Raw genomic sequence first — 22,290 nt, 5'->3', positions numbered from 1 at the left:
TAAAACTCTGTCTCCCAACTGTCACACGCTCGTGATTGCAGAGCTAAGCAATCAATGCAATTTCCCGTTTCCTATTTGCAATTCTCTGCTGCTTCCTTTCTTCCCACTAAAAGACGCCTTTCACCACTTGAAAAAATATCTCATAGAGAAGGTATCTCACAGCTTCCTCTTCTGATTTCTCACTTTTTCTCGCATAATAAAAATCTACTGATTCTTGAATGTGACACGCGCACAAACATGTAGCATGACATAAACCAAACTTGTTTCTTTCTCCCTTTTTTGGCATGTATTTAGAAGGAAAGAACAAGCACAGCCCACGTTCTATATTCTACTTGGCACTTATATGTGTTCTTCTCCTCTTTGCAGAACAACATTATCGGTCATTTTCTTTGAAGGTTTGAAGCTCATTGAACCGGACTTCAATTGACACGAAGGTCTGCCAATTTGATTGTATAGTGAAATGGGTTTTGATTGTTTTTCACTGATGGTTGATGTATTGATAGATTCTGGTCAGTTCTTGAGTTCATAGTCTTGGAATTCCATCTTTTGTTGCGCCAAAAATCCAGTCTTTTTCCGTACTTTGTGGGCTTATTGGAGATTACTTATGTTTATTAGTCTAGTTTTGTGTAAAAAGATCAATTTTTGAGTACCTTGTGAATCAATTCTATGAATATTTTAAATTTAATTGTCTACTTGTTGCAGTTTTATTATAAAATGGTCAATCTATTATGATTACTGCAGGGTTGTGCATTTCCACTGTATGATGTGTTAACTTGATGCTTCACTGAACTGGGTTCGGATTGATTTTCGGTAATGTTGATGTATTAAGGGAGTGTAATCAGTGCTTAAATCAATCCTCATAGAAATGGAATCTTGGATGTGCTATAAAATGGTCAATCTATTATGATTACTGCAGGGTTGCGCATTTCCACTGTATGATGTGTTAACTTGATGCTTCACTGAACTGGGTTCGGATTGGTTTTCGGTAATGTTGATGTATTAAGGGAGTGTAATCAGTGCTTAAATCAATCCTCATAGAAATGGAATCTTGGATGTGCTAAAAATCGCTCTTACCTTTTTCCCGCTGTTCTTGCAGTTTTTTTTTTTTCTGAGATTTTGTATTAGAAAGGTTAACTTTTTGATACTTTGTGCATCAAATGAACGAAATTTCTATGGTGGGTTTATTTTGGTTCGGTGTAAAATTATCTATCTTTGAGTAATTTAGTGTAATACATTTCGGAGCTGCGGCATTGGGAAAAAAAATCCATCTGTCATTATTAGTTTGTAAGCTAAACTACGTGAATTAGAAGTCATCAAGTGAGGGTCATGATTTAGAGGGTTCCACAAATTATATTGATTCTCTTTTAATCTGAAGGGTTGAGAATTGTAAGATTGGTTTTATTAGTTTCTTGATAAATTTGACCAGGGTGCAACTGAAGTTCTAGAGAAACTATGGTGAATTTGAATTTGGGTTTGCTTACCCAGACCAAGAATCTGAAGTCTGTCACAGTGAGCTTCAGAATACCTTACTATACTAAGTGGGGACAGCATCTTTTGGTGTGTGGTTCTGAGCCAATTCTTGGTGCATGGAATGTGAAGAAAGGTCTGTTATTGAGTCCATATAACCAAGATGGGGAACTCATATGGTCTGGGGGTATACCTGTTCCTGCTGACTTCAGATGTGAGTACAACTATTATGTGGTGGATGATGAGAGAAATGTCTTGAGATGGGAGGTTGGGAACAAAAGGAAGCTTTTGCTACCTGAAGGTGTTCAAAGTGGACATTTGGTTGAGCTTCATGATCTATGGCAGGTCTGTATATGTGAAAACTGGGAAATTTATTCCTTTTGTTATTTTTGGATATGTTTCCCATTACATTAATTGGATATGTCCCTCTTAAAAGTAGACTATATCTTATGGTGTATGTGCAACAAAATGATATTTACTTATTAAATTCTAAACATTCTTCCCATTTGTAATGGGAGTAAATTTCTCTGGTATCAAAAGTGAACAACATATATGCTGAACATGGACCTTACTGGTAACATGTTGCAGGGAGACTTTTGTAAACTCTTTTGCAAGTCATTGTGTATGATGCCAATTCGTTCAAAGTCTGAGCCGTCTAAATGTCATTTGACAACTCCTGTGCCATACAAGTGTTCCAATGTGGAGTGTATTACTGCCAGTTCAGTTTCACTGTTATAGAGAATATTTATTTGAGGTGGAAGTTACAATGTGTACAGGGATTATATTCTTTGATTTGTCAATAAAATGACAGAGATTACACCATTTTCTCCCAACTCTTTATATATATGAATAGATCCTTCTCTTTTCATTCTAAATATGTTTCAAAGGGCCTCTACATATTTATGAATGATGTATAAGACTATACAAATATTCAAGTAAAATTAATTTGGTTTAGCAAAAGAATTACTAGTAAATGCTTGAATTGCTGATATGTTTACTTGTTGATAGAAACCTAAGCCGTAATATGTGGTGGCGTTATAGATTAACTGTTAACATCATGGGACATCTCTGGTTTTGCATGGTCATATGAAAATAATAGACAGGTCTATATCAGAAATAATTGCTAAAATGACAGATAAATAGGCAACCTTCTGTTTATTATGAGAAATAGCTTGTTAAAGATATGAGGACAGACAGGAGGGAATTAATTTTACAACTTTATGTCTTTACCTTTGAAAATCATTATATAGTTTCTGGTGCTTGGGATTTCAGCTTTGTTAACACTTTTCTGGACTTTCTGTTAAAGTTACCACGTTTTCATTCCTATTTTCCTTATCATCTTTCTTGTTGAGCTGACTTAATTCAGAGTGAAACACTTTGTTCAACTTTAAAAGTCATCAAACAGGCATTCATGAGAAAAATTAAGAGCCTGCCTACCTTCCTTGCACATAGAATAATACCACCAAGATTTGGCTTTCTATAGAAGCTAATGCTATTGGATTAGTATTTCGCTTCTATCCAGTAACTCCTTTTATTTAATTATTTATTTATTTGTAAAATACAAATCCAGTTACTCCTTGTTTTCCACTTGAAAAGAATGTTGTTTTGGAAGTCAGTCCTGAATACTCTTATAGTCACTCAAACTGACTTTTGGAGATTAGACCAATGAAGAACAACATAAAATACCTTTCTAAGTTTGTTAAATTCTTTCTCATATTAAGTCTGCAAAACTTTGTGAGCAAGTAAATAGAGATCTTGCACCACTAATCGGTTACCAAAAGTTTTTTGTTAGATGCTAATGTTCGTTTGACATGGTATCAGCTTTGTGTTTCCTCCATCTGCATGTGACTTTGTATCTGCCACACATTGAACTTGGTTTTTGATTTGTTTCTTCAGTGCTTCGTTCCTCGGGCCTTTTTAGCATGTATCTGAAGGAGGCTTAACTGACTTATCCTAAGAAATCTTGTTACTCCTGGGTCATGTGTCTCGGGAGTCATAATAGATTGTTGCACATTTGTTCCCCTAAAGTTCTTGAATGAGTTAATAAAGACTGGGTTCCTGCACTTTTTGCTAACTAATTTTCCGTTGGGATTCTTCTTATTGAAAAGTAATATTTGTTGAAATAAATTTGGTTTTCTAAGTCTTGAAATCTTGACATGGTAACATCCATTATGCAGACCGGGTCTGATGCTCTACCTTTCAGCAGTGCATTTAAGAATGTTATTTTTCAACGAAGCTGGAGTTTGGACATTGAGAGACCTCTTGGAGTAAATCAGAGAGAGTTGGATGAGGAAGGTATCCTGAGTTTGACATAGCTTTGTCCTTCAGATATCAAAATTCATTTTGAAACTTCTGTGGTATCTTTAACACCATTTTTATGTGGATCAGCTTTCTCAGCAGATTCAGTTATTGTGCAGTTCAGAATCTGCTGTCCCAACATAGAAGAAGGAACATCGGTATGTTTTTTGATTTTTGACATGTGATTTTTTTAATACTAAGAACGCGTTTCCTCCCAAATTGTCAATTGTTTTGTTCTGAGTGTTTCTTATATGAATTCAAAATTTCTCCCGCAGATTTATGTACTTGGTAGTCCTTTGAAGCTGGGACAGTGGAAGGCTCAGGGAGGACTTAAGCTTAATTATGCTGGAGAATCAGTTTGGCAAGGGGATTGTGTAATGCAAAAGGATGACTTCCCTCTAAAATATCCTTTTAAATGACTTTATTCTACATATTACTCTCTCTCTCTCTCTCCCCTTTAAGCCTTAACTTCCGTTCACATACAGATACGTTAAACATGGCAAGACAGGGAAATTATCTGTAGAAATTGGATCAAATCGAGAGATTACTGTTGATTTCTCACGTGGTCAACCAAAGTACATTGTTTGTTCGGATGGCTTGATGCGAGTAAGCGATTGCAAGAAACTAACTCTTTCTACACTTTTCCTGATTATGAAGCAACAACAAATGATCAGACAACTAATTCTTTTGTTGTCTTAGGAAATGCCTTGGCGTGGAGCTGGTGTTGCAATTCCTATGTTCTCTGTCCGATCTGAGGAAGATTTAGGAGTGGGCGAGTTCCTGGATCTCAAGTTACTAGTAGATTGGGCAGTTGAGTCTGGGTTCCATTTGGTGCAGCTTTTGCCAATTAATGATACATCAGTGCATGGAATGTGGTGGGATTCATATCCATACAGGTGAGATCAATTGTATTTCTTGCCATATGATGTGGTTTAGAGCTGATATAGTGGCATATCTTCAGTCTTCTGTTCTGACACATTTTCTCTGTATCTTTTTCAAATCTTTAACTTTTGAAGATATAATTTCTTGGTGAATCTACAAAATTTGAACATTACATGTTTAGCTGGGGCAACAATATGCTAATGACCTTAGGTCAAGATGAAAAGTAATCACGATGCAATTGTCCTTTCATTTTTTATGTTTGATTTTTTCCTGGCCTTGGAGATGTAAGAAAAGATTGCTTGTTTGGGTGACCTGTACTAATTACATGACTTAGTGTAAATGAAAAGTTTGTTATGGATCAAACTGTTAGTCACATAATCTCTTTCCTTGTTACTTTGGTTATGCAGCTCTCTCTCAGTATTTGCGCTGCATCCGTTGTACTTAAGAGTGCAGGCACTTTCTGATAAAATTCCAGAGGAAATCAAGGTGCTGATAGTAATGATTCTTCTTATTGGATATACCACTAAATTTTGTGCATAGTAATTGCTGGCCCTATGGATGTAGCTCTTTAACTTGATTTTTTATATTCTTTTATTGAATTTCACAGCAAGAGATAGAGAAGGCAAGATCGCAGCTTGATCTAAAGGTTTTTGTCTCATCTTTTGTTCTTTTCTCCATATTATTATTTAGAATTCTTTCAAGATCTTGCATCAAAATTGGCAGCATAAGAATCATTTCCAGTCAATCCAAGTTAGCAAAAGCCTAATTTCGTGGACTCCAATTACTAAATAAATCACATAAACTTTTTCCTTTCTCTTTGCACTATTTAGTGCTAAAGTTTTATTTACCTGATTCATAAAATTATGTTTGTTTGAACTTCAGCGCATTTGTTAGCTAAGCCCTAGAACTCATCATTTACTATGTAAACACTTGAATCACAAATCACGTTTGACATATAAGCTTTGTGCTGCTCTATAAGTGGCATTTTGATGACTGTTTGTGGTTTCAACTTGTCGGTGAAAAGTAAAACAGATTGTATTAGTGCATGATTTATGTTATTTCTTTACAACAAAGTTAAATGAATCAGATAAGCAATAAATTTTGTTTAACAAAATTATATTTGTATCATTATCTTTATCTTTCTTTATTTTTATTTCTTCCCATTTTGATTCTTTCACATCTCAGTTGCTTTCACCTTCCTTTTGTGACAACTCTGCCAGCAGGCAGCAGATCTCTTCTCTCTCTCTCTCTCTCTCTCTCTCTCTCTCGCTTCCTTCTGTGCATAGCCACCACAGACTTCTCATGGCAGCAGGGAGAGATGCACACTACTCTAGCACAAACACAACCAAGCACGCATCAACCAAACTGTTGTCAAGAATGTAAACACCATCACCACCTGGAGCTAAGGAATCTGTGAGTAGATTGCTCCCGGAGCAAAGTTCTCAATGATTTTGTCCAAAAGTGAGCTGAATGTAAATTGATTTCGTCCAGGAGGTGGTCGGCTATAGGGTGTAAAGGTTGACCTGGGTCTTGAAAAGTCAGTGGACTACGGTGAGGAGAGAAAGAGCGGGAGGGGGCTGTTTGAAGACCAAGAGGGAGAGGGGGAGTCAAGTGGGAGGAGGAGGGTGTGCTGGGAGAGAGGGGGAGTGGGCTTTACATGGGCTCTTGGGTTGGGGAAGGGTGACATAGGGAGGGGTAGCAGTGAGTCTCAATGAGAGTGGAAAGATCATTTCATGCATATAGCACTAACCTGCTCCTAATGAGTTTTCAGCACCAGAGTGCATTAAACTACAGTGACTCGTTCCTTTTGTGATGTCTTAGGTTGATGCAGAACATTCATAAAATATGTTTATTTTTGTGTTCATGATTTTGAAACAACAAACAAAAGGTGAAGACAATAACGTTTGTCAAATTGCTCATCAGCATCTCTTGGCCAGTATAGTAACTATCATATATGACATGATCCCTACAAATCCATAGTGCTTAGGCTAGTTTTGCCCTGACAAGGTAGTGAACTTAGCTATAAATTGATCAAAACAAGTTTGGTTGGATGACTTGACTGTTTTGGATCTTAATACTTTCAGACGAGACTCTAAGATCGTTTACATTGTTTGGTAATGGTACTTGCATGGTTGAAAATCCATTTCTAATTGAATCTGATGTTGCATTGTTCCATTAACTTTGAAAGGAGAAAAACTTTATAACTAATAAACTTGTTTTCAGGAAGGAAAGCATAAGTTCACGCAGCACCAAAGCTAATGTGTTCATTATGCTCATGTTCTTGTGTCTTTCCTTGTGGTAAAAGTGTTTTTTACAGATGTCAGACCTACTAACTTTCAGATCTCTTATTTATGGCTGGCATCTTATTGCCATGTTCTGTATATTGTCAATGATGATAAAATATAAAAAGGTAATTAGAAAAAGATATATTGTCAGTGATATATAATGTTGCAAGAATCCCTTCAGTTTCTTTTTAGGGAGTTTGGCTGTCAAAATGTAAATATTTACGGCTAAGGGCTATCCTGGTTTCATATTTAATTTGCATGGAGCAAGGCTCTTAGAGTGCGGATGGAATATTGTGCTTAGAATAACAACTCAATCAATTAGGTCCAACTGAAAATGAATACACCATAAAATGCTTAAGCATTCAGGTTTATTAGCCTAGGGATAATTTGCTAACTTTGGTTCCTCACAAACACAAAAAGTATTAAGCAAAGAAAATTTAATCTTAGTATTTAACAGATCCTGACTTGGTAGGATCTGATACTAAAAATGTCATGATCTGGAGATTCACATTGTGGATTTGGGGATCATGTAAAGGTTTTACCCAGAGAAATTTAGGCCATGCCGAGGTAATCTATACACTTATAAGATGAATCTGTAATCTCTTCTTTTGCTCTCTGTCATTACAGGATGTAGATTATGAAGCTACCATGGCTGCAAAGCTATCTATTGCTAAGAAAGTTTTTTCTCTGGAGAAGGATATGATTCTTAATTCAAGTTCTTTCCAGAATTTTTTTGCTGAAAATAAGGTGATCATCTGATTACATTTTTAATCTGCAGTTTTACTAGTTGCATAAATATAAGAGAATTGTTTAAAAGCACCCCTGTTCTCGTATCAAGAATGGACAAGTGCTAGCTCCATTCTCATATATAATTTAAGCTTGTTCGGAGGGATTACCTGTTTGACACAATTGCAATTCTTCAACCTGACTCTCCTTTCTCTTTTACTTGATTGGCACCAGGATTGGTTAAAACCCTACGCAGCTTTCTGTTTTCTGCGTGACTTCTTTGAGACATCAGAGCGCAGCCAATGGGGATGCTATGCTCAGTTTTCGGAGGCCAAGGTGCTTTTTTACGCTTCTGGTTCTTGTTCTTCTTCCTCCAATTAAGCCTATAAAATCCTCCACGTGTACTTTTACACAAAAGCATAAATTGAGCTACATATAGCAATTGATATCTGCTATATAGCAAAAGCTTCTGTTTCTTTTCATGTTTGCCTCGTAACAGTTGAATTCTTGTTTCTTCAGCTTGAGAAGCTTGTTTCCAAAGACAGCTTGCACTATGAAATAATCTGCTTCCGCTACTATATCCAATTCCATTTACACATACAAGTGAGTAGATTTGGTTTTGGATAGTGATTTTACCATTTAAAATCCATCTTGTATATGACCATGTATTTTTGATAATTACAGTTGTCAGAAGCTGCAGAATATGCCAGAACGAAAGGAGTCATTCTTAAAGGCGACCTCCCAATTGGTGTTGACAGGAATAGTGTGGATACATGGGTGTATCCAAATTTGTTTCGCATGAACACCTCTACTGGGGCTCCTCCAGATTATTTTGATAAAAATGGGCAAAATTGGGGATTTCCGACTTATAACTGGGAAGAAATGTCTAAAGACAACTATGCTTGGTGGCGTGCTCGTCTGATGCAGGTTCTCCTCGAGCACATTTGTTTCAGGCATTCAGCCCTCCTTTGCAAACTAGTATTCTTTTGTCATGGCTAATTTCCTCAAATACTTTGTTGAAATATGCAGATGGCAAAATACTTCACAGCTTACAGGATTGATCATATTTTGGGTTTCTTTAGAATATGGGAACTGCCAGATCATGCTATGACTGGTCTCTGTGGAAAATTCCGACCATCTATTCCTTTAAGCCAGGTAGCTGGGGTTTTGAAATAGCAAATTTGTTTTGTTTTATGGCTGAAGGGCAGCAGTCAGGCCATGGAGATAATTGTTTATCCTGTCTTTTATATGTTAATTAATTTTTCTCAGGAAGAGCTTGAAAAGGAAGGAATATGGGACTTTGATCGCTTGACCCGTCCTTGTATTAGGCGAGAGTTATTAGAGGTATACATCAATTCATAATTCTTAATAACAAAGTAAACTACATAATTTTCCTAATCAATTTGTACTTTTTTTCTGCTTATGCTCTTTCAGAACAAATTTGGAGCTTCTTGGGCCTTTGTAGCTTCTATCTTTATGAAGGAATCTCAGAAAGATGTTTATGAGGTTACAATCCATATTAAGCACTAATATCTGTTTTACATTTTCAACTAGCATTGTTCACAACTGGCTTTTAATTGACTTGTAGCTTCTTTAATCCCAATGATAGTGCCTGATAAAGATCTTAGAATTAATCATGGCTAACAAGTTTATAGGAGCGACTCTTAAACTGGAGTTCTATTATATAATACTGCTCTTAAAACAGTTTGTTCCTATTTGATTTCATCTTTGTTTGATCCAAATTGTAACAAGGAACATAGAAATATGTAGATATAGATTTCAAACAAACAAGTTCACTCTCTTTCCTATCGAAAGCTTCTTATCAATCTACTCACTGGAGAAATTACAATAGTCTTTCTTTGGTCTTTTGAGCACTCCTATGGTGTTTACCCGCAGAAAGAAGAGCAATAGAACCCCTCAAATTTGGATGGATTTTTGATGAATTATACATGGAATGATTGGAAGACCTTTCCCATTTCACCTTTGTGGTCCTTTTTCTGGGGGTTTACAGGAATTTAATCTTAAGATAGCATTGAATGCTGCCACAGAATGTCTTCAAACCTGAGTTTTATGTGGAATAGATTCCATGCCTGAAAAGTTTTTAAATGCAAATATTGTTGTGGCCCTTTCTCCTATGTAATGATGATTTTGTCTTCTTGAAGAACTCTATTAAAGATGAATATTGTTTTAAAATTATAGTTTGTTTGATCCTGTCACCCAGGTGACTTTAGGACCTAAAAAATGCTTGGACTTAATAATCTTTGCGGGCCATGTGATCGTATGAATAATTATTCTTGAGCAACCACATCGGGCTATGTTAACCCAATGACATATGACAGTAGCATGCTTAAATTCCATTCATATACTTTCATTAGATTGCTAGTAAATACTAGTATATTCTCTTGGAAGTTACTGTGGTTGTCAATTGTGTTACTTGACCTTAGTCTAGAGATTTAATGCTACTTATTATATAGATATCAGCATGAAGTATTAGTCCCTTATGTTAATCTGACTCAGGTGTGAGAGTCAGATATGGGTATTTGTCAAAGTGTGTAGTTTGTCAATCATCTAAAAGTAGGATACGGGACAATTCTAAAGAGACGGATACTGGTATGTAGGTACTATGCAGATACTAGCAAATATACAAATTATGTACATCGAACAGGGATTTTTTCCTTGGGAGTTTTAGAGATTTCATATATATAAGGGAAATTTAGAATTTTAGACTGGCCTCCTTTCATTCTCATATGCAATTCCTAAAGTTTTCTACTTCGCTTCCCGCCTCTCTTCCTTCTTCATTATCAACGTCCACTAGACAAAATGGTCAAAGTACCCAAAAAATTTCCAAAGCATCCCAAATGATTCTCGTACCAGTACCAATGTCATTTCATGTCAACACGGGTACGTTGGGGTAAAACAAAGAGTTGGAGTAACATAATAGTCCCATTCCCTATTGGTATCAAATTTTTTATTTTCTGCTCTTTTCTCTTCTTGTTTCATCTGTTTTAGTTTTTATTCTTTTCGTTGAAAAGAACCAAATTGCAAAGTGTTTGATATGCAGTTGCTACAGCAAAAATGAGAAGATTGACCAAATCTAATTGCTGTTTTATTTTGCCTCTTATCTAAGTTTCATTAATTTTTACTCTTAGCTTTTCACTGCATTACAAACTATATGTCTGTTGCTTCAGTTAGTCTACTGAGTGGTCAGGCCTCTATGGACCACAAATGATAACTGATGAAGACATGCAATTAACTTTCACTGAAATCTTTCTCTGTTCCTGCAACCCCACTACCGTCTCTAAGCATTAGCCTGACCTTCCTCCACTGCCTGCACCTGTCTTTTTTCTCAAGAAACACCAGGAAAATTAAGGGCCTCAAAGGATGTTCTGAAACAACAATAACTAGGCATATCAATTTAGAAAAGGTCAAAGCAAGCCAAAATGGAAGGTGCTTCTTGGAATAGAAGCTGGAGGTTGCATTCAAGGGGGCTTTGTGAACTAATGTATGGTTGCCTTTGGAAACTCAGATCATGGGTGTGGTCATGTGTTCTGCCTTCCACTTGAGCTAATTGATCCATGGATAGATTTTTAGGGTTTTATATGTTGTTTCTTGGACACTTATTGCATATAAGTGGGTAGGCTTAGCTTGATTGCAAATAGAGGAAGTTTTTTACTAAGCATGTGAGAAATGGTTAGTTTGCTCGAGATGGTGGTGCTTCTATTATAGGTGACCAAATATTTGATGAAGTATTTCGATCATACTATATAGTTTCAAGTGCAAAATGTTTGAAAAATAGTTTAGTTGTAAAACCAAACTAAGGCTATGATTTATGGGGCACTGGTGCAAAGTACAAGTTTAATATTGTTAAGCATTTGTAACTATTTAGTCTGCTAATGGTGAGATTGTCAATGTGCTTCTTTCTCCCACTTTATGGTGCCCTAATACTTGCCTTGATATTCAAACTTAAAAGATCTCCAGTGAGGATAACTGGTGTTGCACATGTAAATTTTTCAAGAACCAAAACAACTCAACAAAAAGAGAGAGGAATTCAGTGCTCTTTTGATTTTATGTTACATGATTTCTCATGTGATCGCAATGGTTATTATCTTCTCCATGTTGAAACAAATCGTATCCTTGCAAACCCTTAGACAACCTTACAAATGGGTATGTTACTGTTTTATGTACTTTTCATTTTGTTAAAATAGTTCAAAGAAGACTGCAATACGGAGAAAAAGATTGCATCCAAGTTGAAGTCATGCTTGGAGAAGTCCACGATGTTAGAGAGTGAAGAGAAACTTCGACTCCAGCTATTTGATCTTCTGAGGGTAAGCATAATGTTTGGAAGTATATCAGAAGTTTCATTTTGAGTTATTCAATCCTGATTTCATACTTATATGTAATAATGGCCATGATGTCTTGTCGTTGTTGTTCCTTTAGAGATCCTTGTCCCTTGAATTTAATTCTATCAATATATCCGGCAGGATATAGTGCTCATTAGAGATCCAGAAGATCCAAAAAAATTCTATCCTCGTTTCAGTATGGAGGATACATCAAACTTCCGTGAATTAGATGAGCATAGGTACCTAATATTTGATACTTTTTGGTATATTTGATTTATTGCTGTCTGACCTTGAAAAGGTATGAAATTGGTTTCGTAAATTTAGTATTGGCATTCAACTTATTATTTCACTTTTGTTTCTAGTCCTTGAGAGAAAATTAAGATGAGATTTTTCAGTTCTCTTATATACAAATATTCTAACACTATAGTATCTCTTTGGGCATTGTTGCTACAGCAAAAATACTCTTAGAAGGCTGTATAATGATTACTACTTCCATCGGCAAGAAAGTCTTTGGCGTCAAAACGCGATGAAGACTCTGCCTGTACTGTTGAACTCATCAGATATGCTGGCTTGTGGGGAGGATCTTGGTCTAATTCCTTCTTGTGTCCATCCTGTACAAAGCGTCCCTGCCTGAACTATATACCTTTATTCCTCAATCTCTTAAGCCTATATCAAGCTTCTTTCAGAACCATGACTAATACTTTCTTGTTATTTTTGGTGAATCTTATTGATGCAGGTCATGCAGGAGCTAGGTTTAATAGGATTGCGCATTCAACGCATGCCTAGTGAACCGGGTCTTGAATTTGGTATTCCGTCACAATATCCCTATATGACGGTAAGGTCTGCTAGAGTCTTCACTCTTTGAAGCTTACTTGGTCTATATTAATGCCAACCCTCCGTAGATCACTTTGTCATTTTCAAACAATTTCTGCAAACTATTGTTTGGTAAAGCCCCCCCTCCCCCCTCTCTCTCTCTTTTACTTAAACTATGAACAAGAGCAAAAAGTTTGCTTCTCTTTTTGTAACCTCTTACCTAAATGACCTCTAAACTATTTGAATGGTCAACTTTTGGCCACTAAAGTTGTTTTCTTTTGAATTCATCGACTTACCTTTTAAGTGGCACACTTTTTGGATATTCTATCTGATTTGGGATTAACTGAAGTAGAATCGTCAAACTATGTGAGAACAAAATTGGCGCTTTTATGTATGAGTTGACCTTGGAATCAGAGGGAAAGGAGAAACAGTAACCACTTTAAATCCTGAGTGGATGATTTGAACACCAAATAGTAGAATGGAAGAGAATTAACTGTAAACATAGTTTATTTGCAACTTAATTGTTTTGCACCAAACTCTATATAAATAACTGTCTTGCAAAGAAAATGTACTTGCAATTCGTTTATATTCAAACTTAACTGCATGTTAGTTAGATGCTGTACTTACCATTGTCATTTAGATAAAAGAAAGATATTTCAAGTCTTATATGGAACTTTTTTGGATTGTCCTTTTTTTGGCCTTTGCTCCTCTATATTGGCTAATATGGTAATACTGTAAAAAATGTGCAGGGTGGAATCTTATTTGAAATTTCTGTTGTATGTATTGAATTTTGACTCATTGGAGATGCCTATTTTTTTTATGTCCTGTCTTCCTTTGCCCTATTATTGCATTTGTTTGATTGGGAGCACAAAGGGTAAGCTTTCTCCTGAGTTTACCCTGAACCTGGAGGTTGTAGTTGGTGGTCAGGGTAGTTTTGCTATCTGGAATATCTTTTTGGTTTGTGTTCTGTATCATTGTGCCTTTGGAGGCTTGGATGGGTGATATTCTCTACCAGAAAGAAATGATTCTATAGGGCACTCACTCTTGGTCTTAATATTGGCCATGTGGTCCTTCTAATGAATGCATCAAGCTTTTAATAGTAGTGTTAGTATGGAATAAGTGCATATTCTTCCAGACAAAATTTTTCTTGTTCGATAGAAAAATGCCACGTATTTTTGTATTATAGTGTAGGCAATGACTCTGATGCTTCTGAACTGGATTTTGTATATACCTGATTCTTTTTGTTCTTGGAGGGAAGTCCATTAAGTTCTTTTCCCTGTTAGCATTCTCAGAAGTTGTGGAATTTGACAATGCTCATAAGTAGAATAATTCCTTTCCCAAACATATAGTACAGTTTCCTTCTGCTGGAAGTTTAGATAACAAGTTTTTTGGAATACTTGGCCATAGGTGTGTGCTCCATCATGCCATGATTGTTCCACCCTGCGTGCTTGGTGGGAAGAAGACGAAGGAAGAAGACGACGTTTTTTCCAGACTTTTTTGGGATCCAATAATTCACCACCTGATCAATGCATTCCTGAAATTGCATACTTTATTATACAGCAGCATGTTGAAGCTCCTTCAATGTGGTCAATTTTTCCTGTCCAGGTATGCTTTCCTCTGTGTATTCCATACAGGTCATATTTTAAACAATTGTCTTACATTGCTTATGCCAACGACTTGAAACAAACTGCAAAAATCTCCATAAAGTGTATAATGACATTTGGACTATCTATATTCATGTCAGATCCATTCTGGATGTAAATTTTTCTTTTGGTGAGTTAATAACAGGAGTGGGAGAAATCTTTTTGCTATTCTGCTGAGAAGTATGACACAAATGTTTCAAGCTTATTCATTTCGTAAAAGGGCTTGAAAACATTCAAAATCTTGTGTAGGTAGAAATATGAGTACACACATATCATAGAGCCATGAAGGTGCAGGATCTGCTTTAGAATTCTGCTGTTGATAAAGAAATTTTGCAAAGCATGTTGTGCCAAGTCTAAGAAACAAGCACTTAGAATACTAGCTGAACGATGTTTAGGAATTATATTTGGTTATGGTTCTGTATTCATGCAACTCCAAGTGCGTTGTTTGGTTGAGTTTGACAGCAGAACCAACTGGATTTCCAAATGTAATGCCAATCCACATGCACTGCTATTTGAAGTCTGTAAACTAAGAAAAAAAGGGAGAGAAAATACTCTTCTTCATCTCTTTGGACTACACAATATGCAAATATATATACACAAGTATAACCTAATTTAGATCCTAAAATCATGCTAATCTAAATCAATCTACTACCTAATTAATATATGATACTATAATCATATGATACTATAATCAAATCTTTCCTAATATTTACAATAGCAAATATTTCCATAATATCAGATCACATATCTTCAACACTCCCCCTCAAGATGGAGCATAGATGTTAATCATGCCCATCTTGCCACAAATGTAATCAATTCTCGGACCATTTAGAGGCTTAGTGAAAATATCAGCTAACTGTTCTCCAGTTCTCACATGACTGGTTGAGATCAAGTTTTGCTGGATTTTTTTCACGAACAAAGTGGCAATCAATTTCGATATGCTTTGTTCTCTCCACTTGAAAAATAGTTTTGCATCTTCCCTTAGCCAAACCTTCTTTTCTTCCCTATCAACGGGTGGGTCATCAGTGAGATGATCATCTCTATCGATGCTGCGTGGATATATCCGAATAGTTTTACTCCAATCCAAAAAAATTTTTCCACTCAATTTGTGTTCAGTAATTTTTTATGTTGTAGGAATAACATCAGAAATTACTGTTTTCATCTCTCTACTACTACCTTTCATATCTGCCATTATAATTCACACAAGAAAGACCTAAAAGTGACTCAATAGGGTCACGTCAAAAGACAAACTGATAACAGAGCCTGAAGCTCTGATACCATGTAAACTAAGAAACAAAGGGAGAGAAAATACTCTTCTTCATCTCTTTGGACTACACAATATACAAATATATATACACAAGTGTAACCTAATTTAGATCCTAAAATCATGCTAATCTAAATCAATTTACTACCTAATTAATATATGATACTATAATCATATGATACCTAATTAATATATGATACTATAATCATATGATACAATAATCAAATCTTTCCTAATATTTACAATAGCAAATATTTCCATAATATCAGATCACATATCTTCAACAAAGTCCATTGTCAAAATTCAGTTTTGTTTCAGTAAAAATGTTTGCACAGATAACATTAACGGATTCTTTTTGATTTATTTGTTCTGATCAGTTCTAGTAAATTAAAATCAATTAGAACATATATGACTTCTACGGTTACATAATGGGCATCATTCACTTTGTCCTCTATATCTATTATGCAAGGAACATATCTTTTCTGGTATTATTATGCTAACCCTAATATGACATTTAACCTGGGAAGCATTTCAAGAAAGATACAACTTAGAAATAAGTTTCCCTTAAAGTTTCATATTTCATGGTGGAATAAATGGAATGAAAACATAGTGTTTTATGCGCCTGATAATGTTGTATGCTCTATTCATGGTTCTTCCTTTACAGGATTTGTTAGCCCTGAAAGAAGAATACACAACTCGCCTTGCTGTAGAGGAGACAATCAATGATCCAACAAACCCAAAGCACTATTGGCGCTATCGTAAGTGCATTCTCCTTGGCATCTTTTTGTAGCTTGTCGTCGTCATTCTTTTTTATGGTACAGAAGCAATTACCCAATTTAAAATATTTGCATTTCCTGTATATTTTATGGCATCAGAGTAGTTTGCCTTGCTAAATTTAGTTCTAGGACTTCTGTGGTTATATTGCATAAAAGGACCATCCTCCAGAGAATTTAAGAAACAAATTAGTGTAACATGCATTTTCCAACTAGAGGAATTGAAAAAAAGGAATGAAGAGAATTTAGATAATGTGTGATTATCAAGTCCACTGTGTATTTGAGGGGATATGCATAGTTATTCATTTTTTCAGTTCCAATCCATTTATAAACATCTTCTTACCACTCACTGACTCCGTTAAACTGATATTGATCAATCATGGGGAAATAATAATAAATGCATGTGAAATCCCTTGGCTGAATAATACTGAACACCATGCTAAATTTCCAATTCATACTATTGTCAGATTGACCTGTGCCTGCATGCTTGTAAAAGAAATATCTTTTTTAAGTTAATATGGTAGTCTTCACAGTTACATAACTGTAAGCTTGGAGATAGTCAAGATAAGGCAAACAAGACCTTGTGACCATTAAACTATTACTTAATCTAAATTTTTGGCTCCTCAAATATTTCAGATTCCAAAGACCCTGCTAAACTCCTGAACGGTCTAATTTTTGACATTCTGGGAATGTCACTTAAATTTGGCAGTTCCATGAGATAAATCTTTGAAGGACATTTATGACCATACATAAATTTCTTCAGAAGACATTTTGTTCTTTTTTCTTTCTTCTGTTTCGGTTAACGGTCATTGCATTCTCTGGTGGCCAAAGTACTACAGTTGACTGGGCACTGCTAAAACCTACTGGTGATCTCTCTCTGTACCAAATGCATGTGTTGGTTCCTTTATGCTCTAGATTACACATTTGCCCTAAGAGAACATTAGAATTTTGTATTTGTGGGAAGATTTGCAGAGCAAAGGAGAGGGAAAAAATTGAGAACATTTTCTCGTGCTTGGGTATTTTTAGCAGAGAGAAAATACATATATAAATGGAGTGAAATAGGAGGATGAAGAGCTATAAAAGTCTATATTAGGCTAGTTTGTTAGTTTTAGGGAGGACAAGAAAAGAAGGGAAAACATTAATGAAGAGAGAGAAGAAGAGAAGAGTTCTCTGTAAAAATTCTGAGAGTTCTGGGGGGAATATATTTTGCCTTTTCCTAAAGTGCCCTTCTTTTTAATCTTTTTGAATTGTGTTTGAAGCATGATTTTTTTATTTTCAAATTAACTGTGAGGTTATATCATTTTTTTTCCCTATATCATACTACTTATGGGAGGAAAAGATTGTGGTTGTTTGACGGGTATAAAATTCTTACCCATAATTTCCTCTCTCCCTGAAAAACTCCCAGAGACATGATTGGGATATCTATTCTCCTGATTTTCTTTCCATCCAAATGCATTAAAGTGGAGAAATCTGAGGCTTGTAAAGTTTTTATGCCAACTTAGACCAAGAAACATAGAGGGTAAAATAGTTAAACACAGTTAGTCCTGAACAGTTTTTTCTAAAATCAGGACTAAATGGCTGTCATCCAAGGCAGCTCATTGTTTTCTTTTGCATAAACCAATGAAAAAGTTAATCTCCTATAACATCACTGGTTCTGCTTCAGTTTCCATGAAACAGGCACAATTCATGAATTGCAGATTAAATTTCCAGCTAAGTACCAAGCCGAAGTGCCTAATTATTCCTGCTAAACTCCAAATCAACACCTCAGCCTATCATTTATATGTGCTAAGGTTGCAGTAAATTGGAGTGCTGGTTGGATCTTATAATGAACCTGAATTCTTCTTGTCAGTTCACCTCTTTTGCCTTCTTTTCCTGTATATTAAAAACAGAAAGATCTTTTACTGGTCATGTGCACTATATGCATACCAGTAGTCACACGAAACTTAATCTCTCCTGTGAGTAAAATTAAAAACTTAAATTTATCCAAGTAATAGTTTATTCCAAACTCAACTGTTAGAAAAGTAATAAAGAAGCTTAAAATCTCTTAACAGTCAACTCCTGTTCATTGCCCACTTCAGCCGATGTGTGGGGACGCGAATTGGCTAAGATCTATGTGACCAAATTTTTCTGTTAGAAATCTCCTAGATTGAAATATCAACAATTGAAAAATCAAAGGCAAATTCCTTGATCACCCGATAAGAATGTGGAGAAGAACAAAAATAGGATGTGGGGCAGCATAAATAACATGTTATTGCTCCATCTCTTCATCTCATATATAGCTGTCGGAGTGAAGCAACATCAATACATCAGTCAGTTTATGTGGTTAAGATCAATTTCACTGTCATTGGCAACCATGCAAGCAGCAAATGGTTGCCAGTCAATCTTAAATGTTTTGAAAGAAGCCTTCAAAGGTACAAGGAATGATATGTTCGAGCTGTAGTTAAGAGCAATTTTCATCTTTCTTAGCCTTCTTTTAGCTTCTGAAGTTTTCATCTACTCTGTAGATGTTAATGAGACCAAACTTCTGATGATGTATCTATTGCTTAAGTTTGCTTTCTTTGTCCCACTGTTCTAGTGAATATTTTTCTTTCATCAATTGAATTAAATGTAACAGGAAAGAACTGATTAAAAGAACAGCAAAAAAAAAAAAAAAAACTGACTACGAAATAAACACATCACAGCATAATTTGTTCTCTGAGTACTCCATATGGTTGCTGAAAGTGACTAATAATCAGTCATGACCAAAAGAACAAAGATTGTTGCAATGGATTTGATGCATGTCAGCCTTTCTGAGGTAATAAAAAATCCAAGATTAAGCTTGAGTGTGAAGGTATATTTGGCTCGTTTTCCTTCTATGTCAAAGATCATTATTTGAGGGATTCTTCTTTTCTCAATGACAGTGTCAGCATCTCACTTGCCCTCAATGAAAGATTATATGAAATTTTCATGTCGCTATAATTAGTTCCCTTATTGGCTCTTCGTAGGTGTACATGTAACATTGGAGTCCTTGCTGAAGGATAAAGATCTTATAACAGTTATAAAAGATCTCGTGCGTGGCAGTGGTAGATCCTACCCATTACAGGAGCCTGAAGTGTCTGAAGGGAAAGGTACAGTTCCAGAAAAGCAGCAGGCTGCCAATGGGCTGGAAAAGGTTCCCCAGACAACCCAGACAAATGGGATTTCAAAGAAGGAAACTGTAGCAGTCTTGTGAACGTTTTCCTGCCTATATTACATTCTTGAACTTTTGCACGACCAACATCGTCTTTGCACAGTTGGTAAGAGCCTATGTTACTGTATCTGTCATGTTCGCTGCTTTTCATCAAATAATAATTATAGTATATAAATAAGTTGTTTACATTGAAAGAATAAAACAGAATAGATGAATTATATTACTTTGCAGAAACTTCTACTATGCACCAATCCTGCAGAAGCTAAGTACGGTTTTAGCATATGCATATGCTTTCGTTGCCTTCTGTTGAAAAACTTAAATGTTACCTCGTGGAAGATAAGCTTGTGCATTTCTAGGCCTGAGCTTCTGGATGAACAAAGACAGTATGAAACTATTCAGAAATAAGTAAACTTAAAAGACCAGGCTTTTTTTGTCGCTTCACCAGGTCCAGAAGCCGAATTAAGAAGGTAGGAAACCGATGCTGCTTAAGGATTTGTCTCCCAATTGGATGTTGTTATTCTAAGTTGTCTATATGGATTAAACATAAATGAGGTAGTTGTATAAGCTAGAACAATACAATATGGTGACGGTTATTCAAGTGACGAAGTCACTTTGGTCTTGTTAGTAGAATATCCCACATTGATATTTCAAAGATTTCCAGCCATATATAAAAAGTTGTTGGGCAAATTTCACTCATTGTTAATTGATTTTGAGATGGAAGTTTAAGTTATTTATCATGGTATCAAAGTTGGGCCTTAGGTTTGTTTGTTACCTCGTTTATAGTAGAATATCCCACATTAATATTTCAAAAATTTTCAGCCATATATAAAAGTTTATGAACTGGAGTTACAGTTCTCACCATCGCCACATTGCAGTATTTTATTCCCTCTTCCCTTAGAATAGGAATATGATAGACTTGATAGTACTAGAAACAATGATACAATAACGATAACAACATCAATTCTGAAAGGTTCTAATTGAAAATAACCATCCGCGGTACCGCTACATCCACAACATTGTGAATTACAGATCTAGCTGTTTTCCCCAACTTAGAGAGCCTGTATATTGGCAACTTTCAAGGTGGAACAACATGTTAAACAATGTCACAATTTTCTAATCATCTTCAAGCCCTTATTCCATTCATGAAAGACGAGTATCCGTCGACCCAGTGTACAAGAACCTTTTGCTATGAGCTTTCCAGCACCGTTTTAGAACCAAAGGTGAACTGAAACATATTTGCTTCCAATTTTGAAAGGGATTGAAGCCCAAGATATGATACAGGCATCGACGTTTCGTCAATCATAAGAATTGGAAGAAGAGAAATCATTCTGCATAATGTAAGCAAAGATGATCTCAAGTAATCTCGAAGCTGAATCTAATTTTTTTGCCATTAAGACGTGATCTTCTGATGAATCAAGAGGGTTTGACTATCCTGATCAAGAATGATCAGGAAACCTAGAAAAGAAGAGGACAAAAGAGCTTCAGTAAAATTTTAGCAAAGCAAGGAAATCTCGAGCACTCTAGAGAACCATATTTTATTAATAGAACTAGAATATTGCTCTACTTTCTGCACAACTTTCATCTCTTGTTCGCTGCAAATGGAGGTGGAGGAAAATCTTGCTTTTGCCCATTTGCCGTAGAGTAAAATATTCTACCACAGGACATTATCGATTTTGACACTTTAAAATGTTGGAGAAATTTTCGAAATTTCAGATTTGAAAAGTTGCATCTCTTGTGTAGGTTTGATGAGTTGCCAACTTTCAACAACTATCATTAACTAACAAATAACCATTTCAGATGAAATAAGATCAAATTGGCCCGATTTACTGCAGAAAATCAGCTTTCATCCACTTTGAACATTTTTTGAGACAATACCGCTAGTGTTCAATGGGGATAGTAGCAATAAATATCATATTGTAAACAAGCGAGGATTATATTGAAATGTGGTACAGTTGTTTGTAACAACATTGTGGTAAAGTGAAAATTAACGCTCCGGTTGGTGATGAATAAATAGTTTGTACTGGAACGTGATGATATTTAATTGTTAGTAATATAAAATAGATTAATTTTACATGAACAGTGTATACGTATTCAAAATTGGATGCATAATACATAATCTAAATTTGAATTTGAAATTCAAATTTTGTATATATGTCATGCATTCAACAATAATAATATATAGTGTATATACTATCAATATATATAAGATTAATTCACATATAAAATAGTATATAGTAGAGGAAAGGACAAACCATGGGCCTTGCAAAAGGTGTAGGTCATTATTATCCTTTTGAAAGCACATTGATGGCCTAAATTATAAGAGGAGAAGACGTTAAATCCACTGCAAATTGTCAAGAACCGAAGACGGAAAAGGTCTATCAATGATCCGGGGAATGGATTGGAGGGATTTTGCCCCAAAAGAAATGCACTATTTGTTTGATATTGAGTAATATAATTTCTTTTTAACCCTTTTTCTAATAAAAGTTAATTTATGACATTATTTATGATAATTTAATTCTTTTTTCTAGGACCAACAGTCAGAAAGAAGAGGTTACTAACTAGAAGAAAATAATATAGTTTACGAGAGTGACATGTTATGTTTAATGAATTTATTAAAGAAATAGAACTTG

General features: G+C 35.4%; 1 protein-coding gene across 1 annotated transcript; it reads left to right on the top strand.

Moving 5' to 3' along the window:
- Positions 1 to 19,883, top strand: LOC113695900 (4-alpha-glucanotransferase DPE2-like). Its single transcript, XM_072055688.1, has 24 exons — positions 1 to 151; positions 367 to 434; positions 1,427 to 1,812; positions 3,645 to 3,762; positions 3,856 to 3,923; positions 4,041 to 4,171; positions 4,248 to 4,371; positions 4,465 to 4,661; positions 5,055 to 5,133; positions 5,255 to 5,293; positions 7,560 to 7,679; positions 7,893 to 7,994; positions 8,178 to 8,261; positions 8,343 to 8,585; positions 8,688 to 8,813; positions 8,928 to 9,002; positions 9,093 to 9,164; positions 11,864 to 11,983; positions 12,140 to 12,237; positions 12,452 to 12,611; positions 12,735 to 12,833; positions 14,219 to 14,416; positions 16,383 to 16,476; positions 19,476 to 19,883. Exons 3-24 carry the CDS (start codon positions 1,453 to 1,455, stop codon positions 19,700 to 19,702), a joined length of 2,934 nt encoding a protein of 977 aa, XP_071911789.1. The 5' UTR covers positions 1 to 151; positions 367 to 434; positions 1,427 to 1,452; the 3' UTR covers positions 19,703 to 19,883.
- Positions 19,884 to 22,290: the final 2,407 nt, after the last annotated feature.

The sequence above is a fragment of the Coffea arabica genome, chromosome 6e, assembly GCF_036785885.1.
Source record: "Coffea arabica cultivar ET-39 chromosome 6e, Coffea Arabica ET-39 HiFi, whole genome shotgun sequence".
Classification (NCBI taxonomy): Eukaryota; Viridiplantae; Streptophyta; class Magnoliopsida; order Gentianales; family Rubiaceae; genus Coffea; species Coffea arabica.
The sequence above is the reverse complement of the archived record's forward strand: the minus strand, read 5'-3'. Positions and strand labels throughout refer to the sequence as shown.